Below are 17,110 nucleotides of genomic sequence, written 5' to 3'. Positions count from 1 at the left end.
TAACCAAAGAGCGACTTTCTGAGTCTAAATGGCTGCATTTAACTTGTAATATGGGCAAAGAAAAATACATTTTCTTGCAGTCTGTTTAGACTCTCTGGTTGCTTGAGTTACGAAGGTTAAAATATGATGGATTTAATAAAAGAAGATTAAATAAATGTTTTCAACCAAAAAAGTCTTGTAATATTTCCCATATGTCCCTCACAGGCCACTGTCACGGATCCATGGCTCCCGCGGTACCTATAATCAGTGCCATTCACTCGGCCTTACACATTCATAAGCTTCACCGCGGCCAGAGGAGGCCCCCGTCCAAGAGAACATGGACTTCTGCCATGACACCTCTCTATTCCTGCAGTTCTCGATCCCTGTAGAAAACTCTAAAAAGCTAATCTTTGCTAAATACGTTTATATTATACATATTTCATCTTTATTTCTTATCTGCCCATTTCAGGGGATCCTTATAGAGAGATATTGAAGCTACAGGAATGCTGATTAGTGCACAATATACAAAATGGAAGTTGTTCAGTTTGCAGATTAAAAACCCTGATGAGCTCCATCAAAAACGTTACACTGCCCATGAATGACAAATTACTTTGCACCCGGAGTCACGAAAAACAATTGCCTCGTGTGCCATCACCCTTAGGTGCAAACTTTTCTCATTCCTGGAACTAATTTATACATATCTCATTTATACCATTTTACAAAACAGAGCATTGGCGTGCAGCCTAGACTTAGATAGACCTCCTAGTTGGTTTTCTGTAAAGCCATTCAAATAATTAATCTATATAATTTACCGTAGGGGGTACATTATCTCTTATAATACATGAGTGATACTCAGAGTTCCCTGTATAACTCAGCCTGCAGCCTTGTGTCTTTATATGGTCACAGAACAACCCCTCAGTGACTTCAAATATCCTTATCATTTACAGTAGGGGGTATATTATCCCTTATAATACATGAGTGATACTCAGAGTTCCCTGTATAACTCAGCCTGCAGCCTTGTGCCTTTATATGGTCACAGAACCCCTCAGTGACTTCTAATATCCTTATCATTTACAGTAGGGGGTACATTATCTCTTATAATACATGAGTGATACTCAGAGTTCCCTGTATAACTCAGCCTGCAGCCTTGTGCCTTTATATGGTCACAGAACAACCCCTCAGTGACTTCTAATATCCTTATCATTTACAGTAGGGGGTACATTATCTCTTATAATACATGAGTGATACTCAGAGTTCCCTGTATAACTCAGCCTGCAGCCTTGTGCCTTTATATGGTCACAGAACAACCCCTCAGTGACTTCTAATATCCTTATCATTTACAGTAGGGGGTACATTATCTCTTATAATACATGAGTGATACTCAGAGTTCCCTGTATAACTCAGCCTGCAGCCTTGTGTCTTTATATGGTCACAGAACAACCCCTCAGTGACTTCTAATATCCTTATCATTTACAGTAGGGGGTACATTATCTCTTATAATACATGAGTGATACTCAGAGTTCCCTGTATAACTCAGCCTGCAGCCTTGTGCCTTTATATGGTCACAGAACAACCCCTCAGTGACTTCTAATATCCTTATCATTTACAGTAGGGGGTACATTATCTCTTATAATACATGAGTGATACTCAGAGTTCCCTGTATAACTCAGCCTGCAGCCTTGTGCCTTTATATGGTCACAGAACAACCCCTCAGTGACTTCTAATATCCTTATCATTTACAGTAGAGGGTACATTATCCCTTATAATACATGAGTGATACTCAGAGTTCCCTGTATAACTCAGCCTGCAGCCTTGTGCCTTTATATGGTCACAGTACAACCCCTCAGTGACTTCTAATATCCTTATCATTTACAGTAGGGGGTACATTATCCCTTATAATACATGAGTGAGTAGATCACTAGTGTAAAAGATATTCAATGCATTTAATTTCCATTATTCTGTTTGTGAATGGATGCATTATAATTCTGGGTTTATTGTTTGGATATCATGTTGCCAGTTTTATGTCACTGCTGTACACTGATTGGATATGGATATTTATGATGATGTGAAGAAGCAATGAGTTGAATACACCCAGGAGTAAAGCCACAGAAATAAACGAGGATACTAGTGATTCCTTGGTTACACCAGAGATCTGGAATGTGTCTGGGATCTCAGCTTCCCTTGGTCCATTATTCAGAGTTCACTTTAGATGCTGTGAGTTTCCCAGACATAAGAACACCGGCTTCATTAACCCGAGAGAACTCATAACAGACAAAGAGAAAGGAAAATATTCTTGAGATTAGTCACAAAACCACTGCTTTATCCTATGACTGTACTGTACCAAAACATGATGAATAGGTTTAAGCATTACCCAATATCTCATCTATGAGGTCATCTTCACTTGAGGAGTTAGGAATTCTGATGAGGACAAGTGTACCACGTGCTTCTTCGGAGGGACATTTTATGACCCTGGACAGAAGGGCACTAAGGAATGCAAACATGCTCACGCAGAGACGAGCAGAGTTGACCTTCTCTTTCTTCACAGCCTCCACCTCCAGTAACATTAAGGCCAAGTGCCGCCTATAAATAGGGTTGCCAAGTTTTCTGGAACAAAATGCCAGCCTTCCTAAATGTTTACTTTTCTTCCCTAATTTTTAAATGGGCATGAAGCATACTTTTAACCAACCAGACTGGTAAAATAACAGCCAGATAGCATTCCTGCCTGCATAGTGCACTCCACCTCTGCCTGCCCTGACCATTTACCGGTATACAGGACCCCACCTCTGCCTGCATCAAACACTAGCCTTTATCCTGGACCCCACCTCTGCCTGCCCTGACTATTGGCCTGTATACAGGACCCCACCTATGCCTGCCCTGGCCATTGGCCTGTATCCTGGACTCCACCTCTATCTGCCCTGACCACTTGCCTGTATACTGGACCACATCTCTGCCTGCCCTGACCATTGGCCTGTATACAGGACTCCACCTCTGCCTGCCCTGATCATTGGCCTATAATCAGGACACAACCTCCCCCTGCCCTGACCACTAGCCTGTATCTTGGACTCCACCTCTGCCTGCAATGACCACCAGTCTGTATACTGAATGCCATCCACCTAACATGAGCAGGTTCTATTCTCCTCCCCTTTTCTATAGACTGTGCATGGCACTATTTATTGGTGATACCCAGCATATGGGCTACAGCTTAATAACACCTGGCCTGTTGTTTACGACAACTATAATGGTTACAGGAGGAAACATAAAAGTTGTATTTATTACCATCTTAAAATTTTTGATTTTACAGCATTGTTTAGCTCATCAATATCTATTAACAAAAAAGTTGCCCTTATCCACCTTTTATACATTTTCTGGAGCGCGGCTTTGCCTGGTCCTGTTCACTTGGGCAGAATCACATGACAGAGGGAGCTACACATATTCTGCACATTCTGTAATACAACTGTATAGAATTCTCTCTAGAACATTCCAGTCTGAACAAATCTTTCTCATTAGCTGTATGGTAACTAAGGCAATGTCTTCCTCTGTCACAGTTTTTAAACCTACAAGGTGCATAGCTGAGATTCCAGAGCCGCACACCCTCCCATTACGGAGGCAGGTCTAGCTCAGCACATAATCATCACGTAAGACTAATCACCTGACAGAAGCATTTAATCTTTCCCTCATCACTTACAGTTACTTTGTGTTCACCTGCAGTTCCACCTGAACTGAGGCCATTGCTGCTAAATCTATTTGCTTCTTATTAATAAAAAGTCATTACTATTTGTATTAACAATGGAAAGATATTGTTCATCATGCATTACATTAACTGTCCTTCAGACACCTTCAGAGCCCAAGTGAGAATTCTTTGTTTCACTAAAAATCCTTGCAAGTCATGATAGAAGACACTGGAATGTAATTGACCCATTGGTGTCTCCTGCCGATATAATAATATTGAGCCTTTTGTATCATGTCCAATGGAAAATTAAGCTGGATGTCAAATTTTCTTTTGTTTTTGTTAGCAATAAAGCTCTTCCTCAGCTTCAGATATAAATAAGACTCCATTGTCCTGATCATCTGACCACCATTTCCTTATTCTCCTCCTGTTATTATTCCTTATGAGAAGTTGACCTATTAGCAAAGGAATAATGACCTTCAAACCCAAAAAAAAACCTGCCAAAATAGCACCCTACTGCTCTGCTCAATGACTGTTTGAGGGACACAGTGGTCATTTATGGCCAGTATTGTCTACTAAGTTGACCAATTGTAAGAAATGTAGCTTACTGGACATCAGTGGGGTCAACTGTCCACCTTCATGACTGATACTTGTTTGTTCTCCATTTTTTAATTTTGTACGTTACCCTTAGCATAGTGACCCGCCAAATGGGAATTATAATTCAGAAACAGAAGCAATATGAATATGGTATCCATTGAACAGTCCATAAACAATACACTGTGTATTTTTACATATAACCTTTGTTTTTGCATCAGCTAAATCACTATGATGAAATCAGGGTGGGTCCATGTTGGAGCAACATATGGATGGGGGAGAATGCAGACCAAAGACCAACAAGGCATCAAAACGTAACTTATTGACTTGGTCCTCAACCAATGATGAGTAGGGTGCACAAAGACTCTAACAAAGAATTATAGTGGTTTTAGTACCCACAAACCAAACACAGGGACCACTACAGAACGAGAGAGAGAAAGAATGAGAGAACATCCTATTAGCACCATTGCACACTGTCTGTATAAGGCAAATTCCCATTGGTGAAGGGACAGTCTGGCAGTAAAACCCTCTAAATATGTCTGCCTCTCCAAAGCCTTTATCAAACCCTTTCTAAACATATTAATAACTTGTCTGATTTTGTTTTTGATGGGACCTGTCCTTACAAGAATCCCATTAGGCTTTGAAAGAAGCACAATACTCGGTTTGGTGCAATTAGGCAACACACCCTTCATTAAAGGAATGACACAAGCCAGATGCCTAATGAGTGAAATTCTAGCTGACGGAAATTAGACAGATATTAATGGAAAAATTACTTTTACAAATGGATTAAAATGTAATCCACACAGACCACAGTGAAAATTATCCCACTGCTGCATTGGAAAGAAATGAGAAGCATCTGAACCTCAACATAATGCTCTTGGCATTCAAATATATGCATTAAGGGGGTTATTTATTGAAGTACGGATGCCAAAATCACGAAAAAATTTAATTTTTCTAGATTTATTATACCCCGAGGATGGAAAAAAGTCAGAATCCAAAAATCCGGCATCTCAGACCTGCCAAGGTTGTATATAAGTCAATGGGAGAGGTCCCTATCCTACTTGGAAGTTTTTGTGGTAGGTGCTGGAATTAGCCAGAAAATCAGACTATTTCGGACTTTTCGGGCAGAAATCTGAAAAAGTCATGCTTTTCAGGAAAAATCCCGAAAAAAAATCTGAATTTTACTCGATTTTTTCGAGTTTGTTCCAGATCCCATTAAATTGTGATTTTTTTTAAGGTCCAATCATAAATTCTAGTTTGGTTGGACTATTTTGATTAAAATAATCAGAAAAATTCAGACTTTTAATTTTTATAAAAAGGCCCTAAAATCCAGAATACTCTACCTTCCTTTGATTTAGGTAAATAGGAATCATTTGGTCCCTATATACAAGAGGTCCCTATCCTTGTCTTCTTCCAGTATTCCAGTATTCTCTGGAGCTCTTACTGAGAAAAATATTAGTGGGTGTTTCTCTACTTTCTTTCTAGTAAAACAGCGGCATTTCTGTCTTGCTTTATGGCAGGGATTCTAGAAGCAGAGCTCCAGAGTCAAAATTAGCAGTGCAGATAATATAAACAGACAGACAGTACTGCTTTCAATAATAATGACATTTACAAATAACTAAGTACACATGGCAGCAAACTACTAAGAACTGAGGTTTGGGCAGTCTAGCATGTTTATCTTGGCAACGCTTATTTCATATTGTCCTACACATTGCAGCATTTTATGCAAAATTAAATAAATAAGTCCATTCAATGAAGCGATGTAGAATGCATGCTGAAATTAGCTTAAGATTCCATGTGCCGAGAATGCTCAGTAGAGTTAATCCTGTACTGCAAAAATTGCCATAAGAATGGATTTTCCTGGAAGTGTTCCAAAAGTAACATATTACCCTTACAGCAGAGATCCCAGAGTAACTTTGGATGGCACCATAAATGGCCCCATAGAGGACCCCAGGAGTAATGCTGAATGACACCATAGATGGCCCCATAGAGGGCCCCAGGAGAACTGCTAAAACAAATGATATGGTTCTATTGCTTTATGGTAATCACTGCTCTACATTCCTTTCCTAGAAAAAAGAAATCTGTTTTGCAGCGCCGAGATAGAATCTCTTGCCCAAGGTCACACATTCTTTGTAGGCAGCTTTACACCTGAGCTTTCTATGCACAGCACTCAAAACAATGGAGGTTTTCTCACTTCTACCTTTCGCAGAATCGAATTACTACTCCGTGCCAAGAAGCTGCTTACACTTGGCACTGGTTGTAGTACGTTACAACTGACAAGCTCTTTTCGTACATGAAGTGCTTTGAAAACCATTGTTTTCACAAGGTTTCACGGAAACATAAAACTTAATGCAGCTAATATCCCTGTGTTATGAAAACATGAACATTTTACCCCAAAACTATGTCAGTCAAAGGGGTTTTTTTTTTAAAGCAAAATGGAATGCAAAATTGCTGGGGGCGACAATTGTTAGACACCCATTCCCCCGTGATTCTAGACACTTTCTTCAGACCTGAGCTGATGCACCTCAACTTCTAAAAATGCTCAGCCCAGGGCACTTTTTTTCTTAGCGTCTCACTACAACACTTTTCCAGTGCCTCGTCATCCTCTGTGCTTGTGCGTGCACTATACAGAAATAGAAAATCAATACGCTGTACATATGGACCACATTGGCATAGAGCAGTGGTCCCCAACCAGTGGCCTGTGAGCAACATGTGACCTCAAAGCAGGTGCTCATTTTTGGATTTCTGACTCAGAGGGAAGATTTGGTTGCATAAAGACCATCCATGTGTACTGCCAAACAGAGTCTCCTGTAGTCTAACAGTCCACATAGGGGCTAACAAATAACCAATCACAGCCCTTATTGGGCACCCCTAGGAACTTTTTTCATGCTTGTGTTGTTCCCCAACTTTTTTTAATATTTATGTGGCTCATGGCAAAAAAGGATGGGGACCCACTGGTGTAGAGAATGCTGGGGCACTAAAAGATAATGGCAGCACAAAGCTGAAAAGAAAATTCCCCTGTGCTGTTGCATTTTTGAAAGAAACCAGCCCAGCCCGGTGAGTTCTGATGTCATCAGTTATAAACGGTGAGTTCTGATGTCATTTCTGTCACATGACTCACTGAAACTTGTGTATTATAATAAATAAAGTACCCCCAGTTGCAAAATATGAGGATATTAGAAGTTACCTCTGAGATCCATGACCTGTATAAAAACACTCTGCCTTCGGCCTCGTACTTTTATATGGCCATGAAACTCCTCTGTAACGTATAATATCCTTATATTTTACAAGAGTGGGTACTTTATTCACTATATATATATATATATATATATATCCAAGGCTGGATTTACATAGCAGATACCCCAAGGCCCGCTGCTGTTCTTCACCCCTGTCCCCTACCTTTGTGCACATGCACAAACTTTCAGCATTGGGTTCAGAGGATTGGTGATTGGAGCACAGAAAAATAACTATTGTATCTACTGCAAATCCCCAGTGCTTCCAAACCAATGTGGGTGTGGTTGGGTGGCATGCTGCCCCCCTAAAATTCTGCTGCCCTAGGCCCGGGTCTTTCCACAAATCCAGACCTGTAGGAACCCAAGGGCCTGTGCCAAGGCCTGCAGCTTTTAGGGCATTACCCTCAGGTGCCTATATAAGTGAATACATTTTTATAAGTGCATTTCTAAAAAAAAAAAAAAATCCAATCCCAGCCACCATGGGACAATCATACCTCCCAACTGTCCCGTTTTTAGAGGGACAGTCCCTCTTTTGACAGCTCAACACACAGTCCCTCGTTTGTACTGGACAGCCAGAAAAAGAAACAAAGTTTCTAACTTAATTTAAAACAGATAAGATACTTTTGTAACAATTTTGAGATAAGCAAATAAGTAATTGTTACAATATAAGATAACAAAAAAAAAAAAAGTGAAAAGGAAGAAAGACTTCAGAAGATTAGCTGCAAACCATTTACTCCAGGTAGTGGTTTTACGACAAGCAGAGTTGCAACTAGGGGTATGCAGAAGAGGCACTTGCCTGGGGCACAAATCTTGGGGGACTCCAGGCACGTAACTTCCCTATTCCCTACCCCTAGTCCGGCTGAGCAAATTCCACTGTCCAACGTTAAATCGCACCTGTTTTTTGCGCACGCTTATGGTCACGCACATGTACATCTGGATTTCCTTGGGTGCCTGTCTGGCCCCGCCCTGATGACAAGTTTTGGGTCAATACCCAAATATACGTAAAGGTGAAGGAAAGGTTAAAACTAAGTAAGCCTTATCAGAAAGGTCCATCTAAATATACCAGTAAACCCCCAAAGTAATGCTGCTCTGAGTCCTCTGTCAAAAGAAACACCACATTTCTTTCCTTCTATTGTGTACTCATGGGCTTCTGTATCAGACTTCCTGTTTTCATCTTAAACCTCATTGCCCTGGGCAAGAGCATGCTCAGTTTGCTCCTCTTCCCCACCTTCTCTACTGTAATCTGAGCCCAGAGCAGGGAGAGACTCAGGCAGGAAGTGATGTCACACCACATTAATACTGCAGCTCCTATCCTAAACAAACAGAGAGTTTCTAGAGCTTTTTACTCAGGTATAGTAAAACATTCTACAGAATAAATATAACATTCTAGCTTGCACTATTGCAGCTAATCTATTGGCAATAAAATGCCTCTGTAGCTTTCCTTCTCCTTTAATCAAGTGTTTTTCAAACCCAATGGCACATATGGATAGAACTATAGTAAACTTGCATTAATACTTTCAGTAGCAAAACTAGGAATCTATAGATGAAAGATTCAATATGTTGTACCGATGGGACTCCCCTGAGATGGAATGTCCATGATATCTTTCATCTCAAGTCGCTCCACCAACATATACTATTTTGTGTAAGTCACATATATCCCATTTATGCTCAGGCCTCGTTCATTTCAGAATTGGCGTCCCTTAAAGTGGACCTGTCACCTACACATAAAAAGCTGCATAATGAAAGTCCTTTGCAAATTAAACATGAAACACAAATTATTTTTTTCATTACAACATCCATACCTTTTATTAAGGTGTTTAAATATCTGAGCTGTCAATCAAATATTATCTGCCCCCTCTATTGCCTGAGGCATAGAGGCGGAGCAGTCAATTACTTTCACTTTCCATTCAGCACTTCCTACATATCACTGCACTTGTTGCATTGCCCCTTCCCTCCCCAGGCCCTATAATTATGTAGGACACTGTGTATGGGCATTAGGTTCACAATTCTCCTGCTTACACAAGATTTTGGGGTGATACACAATTTATCTTAATACCCGTGTCCAAAAAATGGCTGCTGCGTGCTTGGCGTGATAGTGTAATTCCAGGAGTGAAGGAAACAACATTTAAATTATAAATATAGTGCAAGTAAAGTTTATTTTGCTCAACTAACATGATAGAAAAGAATTTGGAATTGTTCCATAGGGTGACAGGTCCCCTTTAAGTAAAAATGTTGTTATGGCATTAAACAGATGGACAAAATATCATTTTTTTTTTTGCATTGTGACAATTACCCTGTCAATCTCGGGACCTCCACCACACTCATTCATCCCGCCTCACAGGAAGGGACCCCTAGCCTGCATTTTTAACGCTACTGTAAAACATGGCCAGACAATACTCAGAGTAACCATAAAACTACCAGTCCAAAGACTAAATCTACTCAGGTATTTAAAGAACACATGGGTGCCCAGATGTGAAAACGTTGAAATAGATCATATTTATTAACTGAAGGATCAGCATATCTGGGGGTTTAAGTTTGTAGCAAGTCAAGCAGGTTATCTTGAAATCCATCAATCTCTCTCCAGTATAATTCTGATCATGAAAAAGAAATGAAAGGGGTTTATTCACCTCTCACCAAAATATAATATATGCTGCAAGCAAAACGCCTAGTCTGGGAGATATTCTCTTCCACAGTTATTGCAGTTTAAATTAATTGGAAAATAGGGTTAAAAGAATAGTTTGGCCACCTTATGAATCCACCTGTTTTATACAGTCATCTTCTGCACCATTGTCTTACAGGGCATCATTGGTCAGTTAAAGTTATTGCCCCAATTTTGGCCACATCAAGATCACACACAGCCCTCGCATAATGTATGTTGCCTGTACCATTGCTTCTTCTAAAGCTCAAACTCTCACGTCTCTTATTAAGAAGGATTTGGGGGGTTTGTGGATAACAAACTGTATAACTCTAGGAAGAGCCAGTCAGTGGCTATTAAAGGAAATAAAGTGCAGTATTGCATAAAAAGACATTCATTTGAGAGATGAAAACACAGTTTTGCCTCTTTATAGATTCATTTTAGATGAGGCATCAGGGCTCCAGTCCTTAAGAAGAATATTAAAGAGCTGGAGAGAGTGCAGTGACCTCATGGCTGGGGTGTATGGAAAGCATTTTAGGACATCATCAGGAGAACACACACTCCTGCATTCACTCTCCTAACTGCAGTCACACCTCCATGCTGCCCACATTTGCTGTTGCAATTCCCCCCCTCGTGGATCATTCCTCAGCCCTCCCTTCTCAGCCCTAAGTCCACCCTCCTCAGCTATCAGCCTGGCTTAGGAGGAGGAGGGAGGTCTGAGAAAGGAGGTCTGAGGAGTGAGAGAGGTCTGAGGAGGGTGGTCTGAGAGCTGAGGAGGGAGGGCTGAGAGCTGAGGAGGGAGGGCTGAGAGCTGAAGAGGGAGGTCTGAGAAGGGAGGGCTGAGGAATGATCCAGGAGTGGGGAGATTGCAACAGCAAATGTGGGCAGCATGGAGGTGTGACTGCAGTTACTTCGGATAAGTGAGTATAATAAGAGACGAGTCTGCATACTTCTTCTTTAGGAGAGTGAATGCAGGAGCGTGTGTTCTCCTGATGATGTCCTAAAATGCTTTCCGTAGGGGTGGGGGCCTGGGGCCCCTAAGGTCCAGGACTTCCCCAGTCTGACTAAATTGGTAACAAGAATGGAAGAATGAAACTACAAGGAAAGACTGTTTCCCTAGCGAGAAAGACCAGACCAAAGCCAACAGATGTCAAGAATAACCCCTGTAGTAGTAGGGGTTTTGTGTTTAAGAATATAATTATTTTGATGTCAGGACTATTTGTGCTACACTTTGCTAAAAACTATCCAAAAACTATGAGTTCCACTAGTTGCAACCTAATGATCCAAAAGCCAAAAGCTACTCACCCCTACAGCTTTACTAGGAATTTAGACCAAAGTGGAAACTGCCTTTGGCTGTTGCTAAAAGAGCTTACACTCGCTAGCAGTGCTGTTGCTTTTATCTATGGAGGACGTTGTGGTTAATCTAAGTGCAGGCAAGCAGTATGACAGCTCCAAGGGGCAAATTCAATAACTTGCGGAAATTCGCCAGCGACGGCTTCGCTCACATCTCAACACTTCGCCAGGCATAGATTCGCCAGGACAATGCTAATTCACTAAAATCTGAAGTTTCGTCCAGGGCGCCGAACTCTGGACAAGTTGCACTAGCGTTACTGCGCCAAGCGAAGTGAAGTTGTGCTAGCGTTGGCTAATTTGTATACGGCGGGAAGTTAAAGCTGAATGGACGTATCTGTTGCAGCAAATACATTACACTACACAAGTCCAGGGAAGCTTAATAAAATAAAGTTATGACATTGCCCTACACAAGAGCCCAGTGTATAGTTTATGTTCCATATGTTAGGAAATGTAGGGGGAAAGCCGGTTACCCAAAAAAAAATGTACGGACTTTTGCAGCCTATCACCCTGAAAAAAGGAAAAGACACCAGAGTTTATTGGGACTTAGAAAAATTTTCAACTAAAAATTGAAGAAGCCCTATACATTCCATTGCACTTCACCTGGTCTGTGCTGGGCAGGTAAAGTTGAGTCAAAGGCGCATCTTAGTGAAACTTTGCCTGTATGTAGGTATAACTTTATTTGTAAAGTGCTGTTAAGGAGACGCAGTGCTGTACAGTGCATAAAAGCACAATATATATATAAAAGTATACATGGGGGAGACAAATCACATAATAAATATATATACAGAATCATAGGACAAAGAGCTTAAGTGCTATTTGGTAAGAGACATAGAGGGAAGGAGGTCCCTGCCCCATTGAGCTTACAGTCTAAGTGTATGGGAGGGTAACATACAGGTACAAATTGGAGATAAAAAAGTGCACAAGGTAAGGCATAGTCAGTAGGGACAGGACTAGGCTAATGTTCTAGTGGTCCAAAAGGTAGGCTCTTAGTTTTGAGATTAAGAGAGGATTCCTTACGGAGGATTTCAGGGATGGAATTCCAGAGGGAAGGAGCAGCAAGATAGAAGGGTTTGAGAGGAGAGGTGGCAGTGGATGTGGATGGTGTGAAGAGAAGGTGACTCTGAGAAGAGCGGAGAAGACGACCAGGAACGTATAGTGAGACAATAGAAGAAATCTAGTGTGAGGAGCAGAGGAGTGAAGGGCTTTGAATGTTAGTAGAAGGGTTTTATATGTTATCCTTTGCTTTACAGGCAGCCACACTAAGGATTTTAGTTGGGGTTGAGCAGGTTCCCTTTTAGGAGAGAGCAGAAGGATCCTGGTAGCAGAGTTTAAGATTGATTGGAGGGGAGAGAGATGGGAGTCAGGAAGACCAGTTATGAGGACATTGCAATAGTCTAAACGGGATAAGATAAGGGCATGAATTACTCCTGGCATCAGAGTGCAAAATAGCGCTACAGTCTATCTCCTTCGTGTGACTCTCTGCAGCTTTCCAATGGGGGTCACAGACCCCATCTCAAATCAAATGCTCTGTAAGGCTACACATTTGGGGGCACATTTACTATTGGTCGAATATCGAGGGTTAATTAACCCTCGATATTCGAACCTCGAAGTAAAATCCTTCGACTTCGATATTCGAAGTCGAAGGATTTACCGCATTTCGTTGATCGAACGATCAAAGGAAAAATCGTTCAAAGGATTTTAATCCATCGATCGAACGATTTTCTTTCGATCAAAAAAAGCAAGGAAAGCTTATGGGGACCTTCCCTGTAGGCTAACATTGGTGCTCGGTAGGTTTTAGGTGGCGAAGTAGGTGGTCGAAGTTTTTTTTAAAGAGACAGTACTTTGACTATCGAATGGTCAAATAGTCGAACGATTTTTAGTTAGAATCGTTCGAAGTCGTAGTCGAAGGTCGAAGTAGCCAATTCAATGGTCGAAGTAGCCAAAAAAAAAGTATATATTTATTCTAATCCTTCACTCGAGCTTAGTAAATGTGCCCCTTGTTACTTCGTATTACTCTTCTTTCTATTCAGGCCTCTCCTATTCATATTCCAGTTTCCTATTTAAATCAATGCATGGTTGTTAGGGGAATTAGGACCCTAGCAACCAGATTGCTGACATTGCAAACTGGAGAGCTGCTGAATAAAAAGCTAAATAAGTCAAAAACCACAAATAATAAAAAATGAAGACCAACTGCAAATTGTCTCAGAATATCACTCGCTACATCATACTAACAGTTAATTTAAAGGGGAGCAATCCCTTTACGGTTATGCATCCGTCACCATGTGATGTTTCCAGATTTCCGAGGGGCATTGCTGCGGGAATATATAAAGCATTACTATACATCATTGGCAACACAATTTACATTTTGTGGCTTGTCTTTTTAGTGGCCCGTCAGCCTCCTAATTGAAATCACTGACAGATGGAATTGCAGTTCCCAAATAAACACATTTTCTAATTCAGCTTCCAAGGACAATAAAAATGTGTTGCGCTCAAGGTTCCTGGCCGAATCCCTCCAGCCGGTGCCACGTGGGTGAAGCCACTGCCACTAAGCTCCTTAGTATTAAAGGGATGAGCTTCAGCAGAGATGGCAGTTAGACTGGACAACACTGATTACCCACCCCCACCCCACAACTGCCATCAGAATATTTCCAACTTTTTTTTAGATTTGCCCCTATTATGTCTGTTATGGGTCCATAGATCACTTATTCTTGTTACATACATACGCTTAACCCCTTGTATCCTGGAGTCTCAGTGAGCTACTCTGGGATGTATATAAAGTGAGCTACATATAAACAACTTCACCCCCATTCCTGCTGTAGTGTCATTGAGCTTCTCCAGTACCATAGTTAATGGGACGGTCACATACTGTATTTAACCCTTGCTTTCTAAAGTCTCAGTCAGCTATTTAAGTGCTGCAAAAGAACTGAACCTTCACTTACTGTACGTGACCCTTTCAGTGTTAGTGAATTACTACAGTAAAGTGGTTAATGGGTCCTTTACATACTGTACTTAACCCCTTGTCTGTTTTAGTCTCAATGAGCTACTCCAGTGCTGTTGATAATGGAAGCTTCATGTGTGATCTTTAACTCCTAAACCGCTGAAGTCACATTGAGCTTCTCATGTGCTGCAAGGAATGGAGCCTTCACATACTGCACTTAACCCTATTCCTGCTGCAGTTTGAATGAGCTTCTTGTATGCTGCAAAGAATAGAATCTTCACATACTGTACTTAACCCTTTTCCTGCTACAGTCTCAGTGAGCATCTTATATGCTGCAAAGAATGAAGCCTTCACATGCTGTACTTAACCCTTTTCCCACTGCAGTCTCAGTGATAATGAAAGCTTCATGTGTGATCTTTAACTCCTAAACCGCTGAAGTCACATTGAGCTTCTCATGTGCTGCAAGGAATGGAGCCTTCACATAATGTACTTAATCCTATTCCTGCTGCAGTCTCAGTGACCCTCTTACATGCTGCAAAGAATGAAGCCTTCACATACTGTACTTAACCCTATTCCTGCTGCAGTCTCAATGAGCTTCTCATGTGCTGCAAGGAATGGAGCCTTTACATAATTAACCCTATTCCTGCTGCAGTCTCAATGAGCTTCTTACATGCTGCAATGAATAGAACCTTTAAATAATGTACTTAACCCTTTTCCTGCCGGCAGTCTCAGTGAGCTTCTCATGTGCTGCAAGGAATGGAGCCTTCATACACTGTACTTAACCCTATTCCTGCTGCAGTCTCAATGAGCTACTTTAAAGTTTTAAATAAAGGTGCCTGCACACGCTCTACTTAACACCTCTCCTGCTGGAATGTTGCAATGAAGACTTTGCCTCTCAGCCTGTGCCCATGCAACTCACCTGGCAAATGCTGCTTGCTGCTAAAATCCAAATTGGGAGCCACCTCATCACTGGCAGGCAGACTTGGATACATTGATTGAAGCCAGACTGGGTCCCCTTGGGTGCAGATCCCTCTGGGGCAGAGTCATGAAGTTTCCCTTCACTGACACATACATAAAGGCAGATAAATCCTTTTGTCTCTTTCTTTTACTGTCTTTTTTTTTTTTTTAGACAGATCTGACGTCAGGTTTAAGGACAAACCCTGCATTTTCCTTTTAAGACACTTTCCCGGCCTCCTATTCTGCTCTCCCCACCTCCAGGTCCCTGTTCACTTTGCTCTGCCTGAACTTCCTTAAAGAGACACTCACCCCTCCAGTGCAGTAAAACTGTGATCCACGCGATTCTCCTTACCTTATTCTATCAGCGGAGAGGCAGAACATCATGGGGTTGTTTATCAAAGTCTGAATGCCAAAAACTCGAAAAATGCAACTTATTTTTACTATAAAATCTGAATTTTTAGTGGAAAAAAAATCTGCCATCTCAGACCTGCCGAGGTTGTATATAAGTCAATGGGAGAGGTCCCTATTGTATTTGGAAGTTTCTGTGTTCTGCGCTGGAATTAGCCTGAAAATTGTTTTTAGCTCTAATTCCCGTTTAAGGCTATTTTGAAAGCACATTAGTCTTGTTGGACTCTGCATTAGTAAATGTATTCTTTGCAACATACAGCCAGCAATGAAACAATGAAGTCGATTAAAGCAGAGCGTAAGCCCCGATGGGTGAATATGACCCGTATCGATTTGCAAACATTTGCAAAATTCACCAAAATGCGTTGTCTATTGGCGTAAAAAAAATTGTCACGCAATGCAGGGTCATCAAATTTTTTTAGACACGTGACAATTTTTTTTCACTCATTGAAGTCAATGGGCGTCATTTTTGTTGTGAGATTCGGTGAAAATTTTCACTTTCAGCCCAATGTAAATGGAGTTACGGCCTCCCTTATACCCCTTATACCCTTTAGATCTCCCAAGTCTTGGCTCATACATTCTGGGGCCAGCTAAGAATTAGATAGGATTCACTCTTTTTTTCAACCTCAGCTATTATGTGAATATACCATATTTCCTCAATTAAAAAAAACAACAACACATTTTTAGTTTATTTTAGTGTAATTCGACTAGGGAATAGTCCAAATTGATATAAGTTTAAAAATATATGTAAATTCGAATTTCAAACTTTATCATGTACTGTAACTTTAAGGGGCCCATTTACTTAGCTCGAGAGAAGGAATAGAAGAAAAAATACTTTGAATTTCGAATGGTCGAATATGGCTACTTCGACCATCAATTGGCTACCTCGACCTTCGACTACTACTACGACTTCGAAGTAAAAATCGTTCGACTATTCGACCATTCGATAGTCGAAGTACTGTCTCTTTAAAAAATTCTTCGACCCCCTAGTTCGCCACCTAAAACCTACCGAGGCCAATGTTAGCCTATGGGGAAGGTCCCCATGGGCTTCCTAACAATTTTCTGATCGAAGGAATATCCTTCGATCGATGGATTCAAATCCTTCGAATCGTTCGTTTCGAAGGATATAACCGTTCGATTATTCCTTCGATCGTTCGATCATAGGAATAGTGCTAAATCCTTCGACTTCGATATTCAAAGTCGAAGGATTTCAATTCGGCAGTCGAATATCGAGGGTTAATTAACCCTCGATATTCGACCCTAGGTAAATTTGCCCCTAAGAATTCGAATTCGACTATTTGCCATCTAAAACCTGCCAAATTGGTGTTTTAGCCTACATGGGACCTCCT

The 17,110-nt window shown here is 41.1% G+C and overlaps 1 protein-coding gene across 1 annotated transcript in view; it reads right to left on the bottom strand.

Moving 5' to 3' along the window:
* ccn4.L (cellular communication network factor 4 L homeolog) overlaps positions 1-15,636 on the bottom strand; it is a 46,766-nt gene extending 31,130 nt beyond the window's left edge. Inside the window, exon 1 of the mRNA XM_018268275.2 lies at positions 15,319-15,636. Coding sequence (XP_018123764.1) covers positions 15,319-15,366 — 48 coding nt within the window. The 5' untranslated portion in view covers positions 15,367-15,636. The remainder of the gene's footprint in view (positions 1-15,318) is intronic.
* Between the last annotated feature and the right edge of the window lie 1,474 nt (positions 15,637-17,110).

This window comes from Xenopus laevis, chromosome 6L, assembly GCF_017654675.1.
Source record: "Xenopus laevis strain J_2021 chromosome 6L, Xenopus_laevis_v10.1, whole genome shotgun sequence".
Classification (NCBI taxonomy): domain Eukaryota; kingdom Metazoa; phylum Chordata; class Amphibia; order Anura; family Pipidae; genus Xenopus; species Xenopus laevis.
Note: the sequence above shows the minus strand (reverse complement) of the source record. Positions and strands in the feature narration are given on the sequence as shown.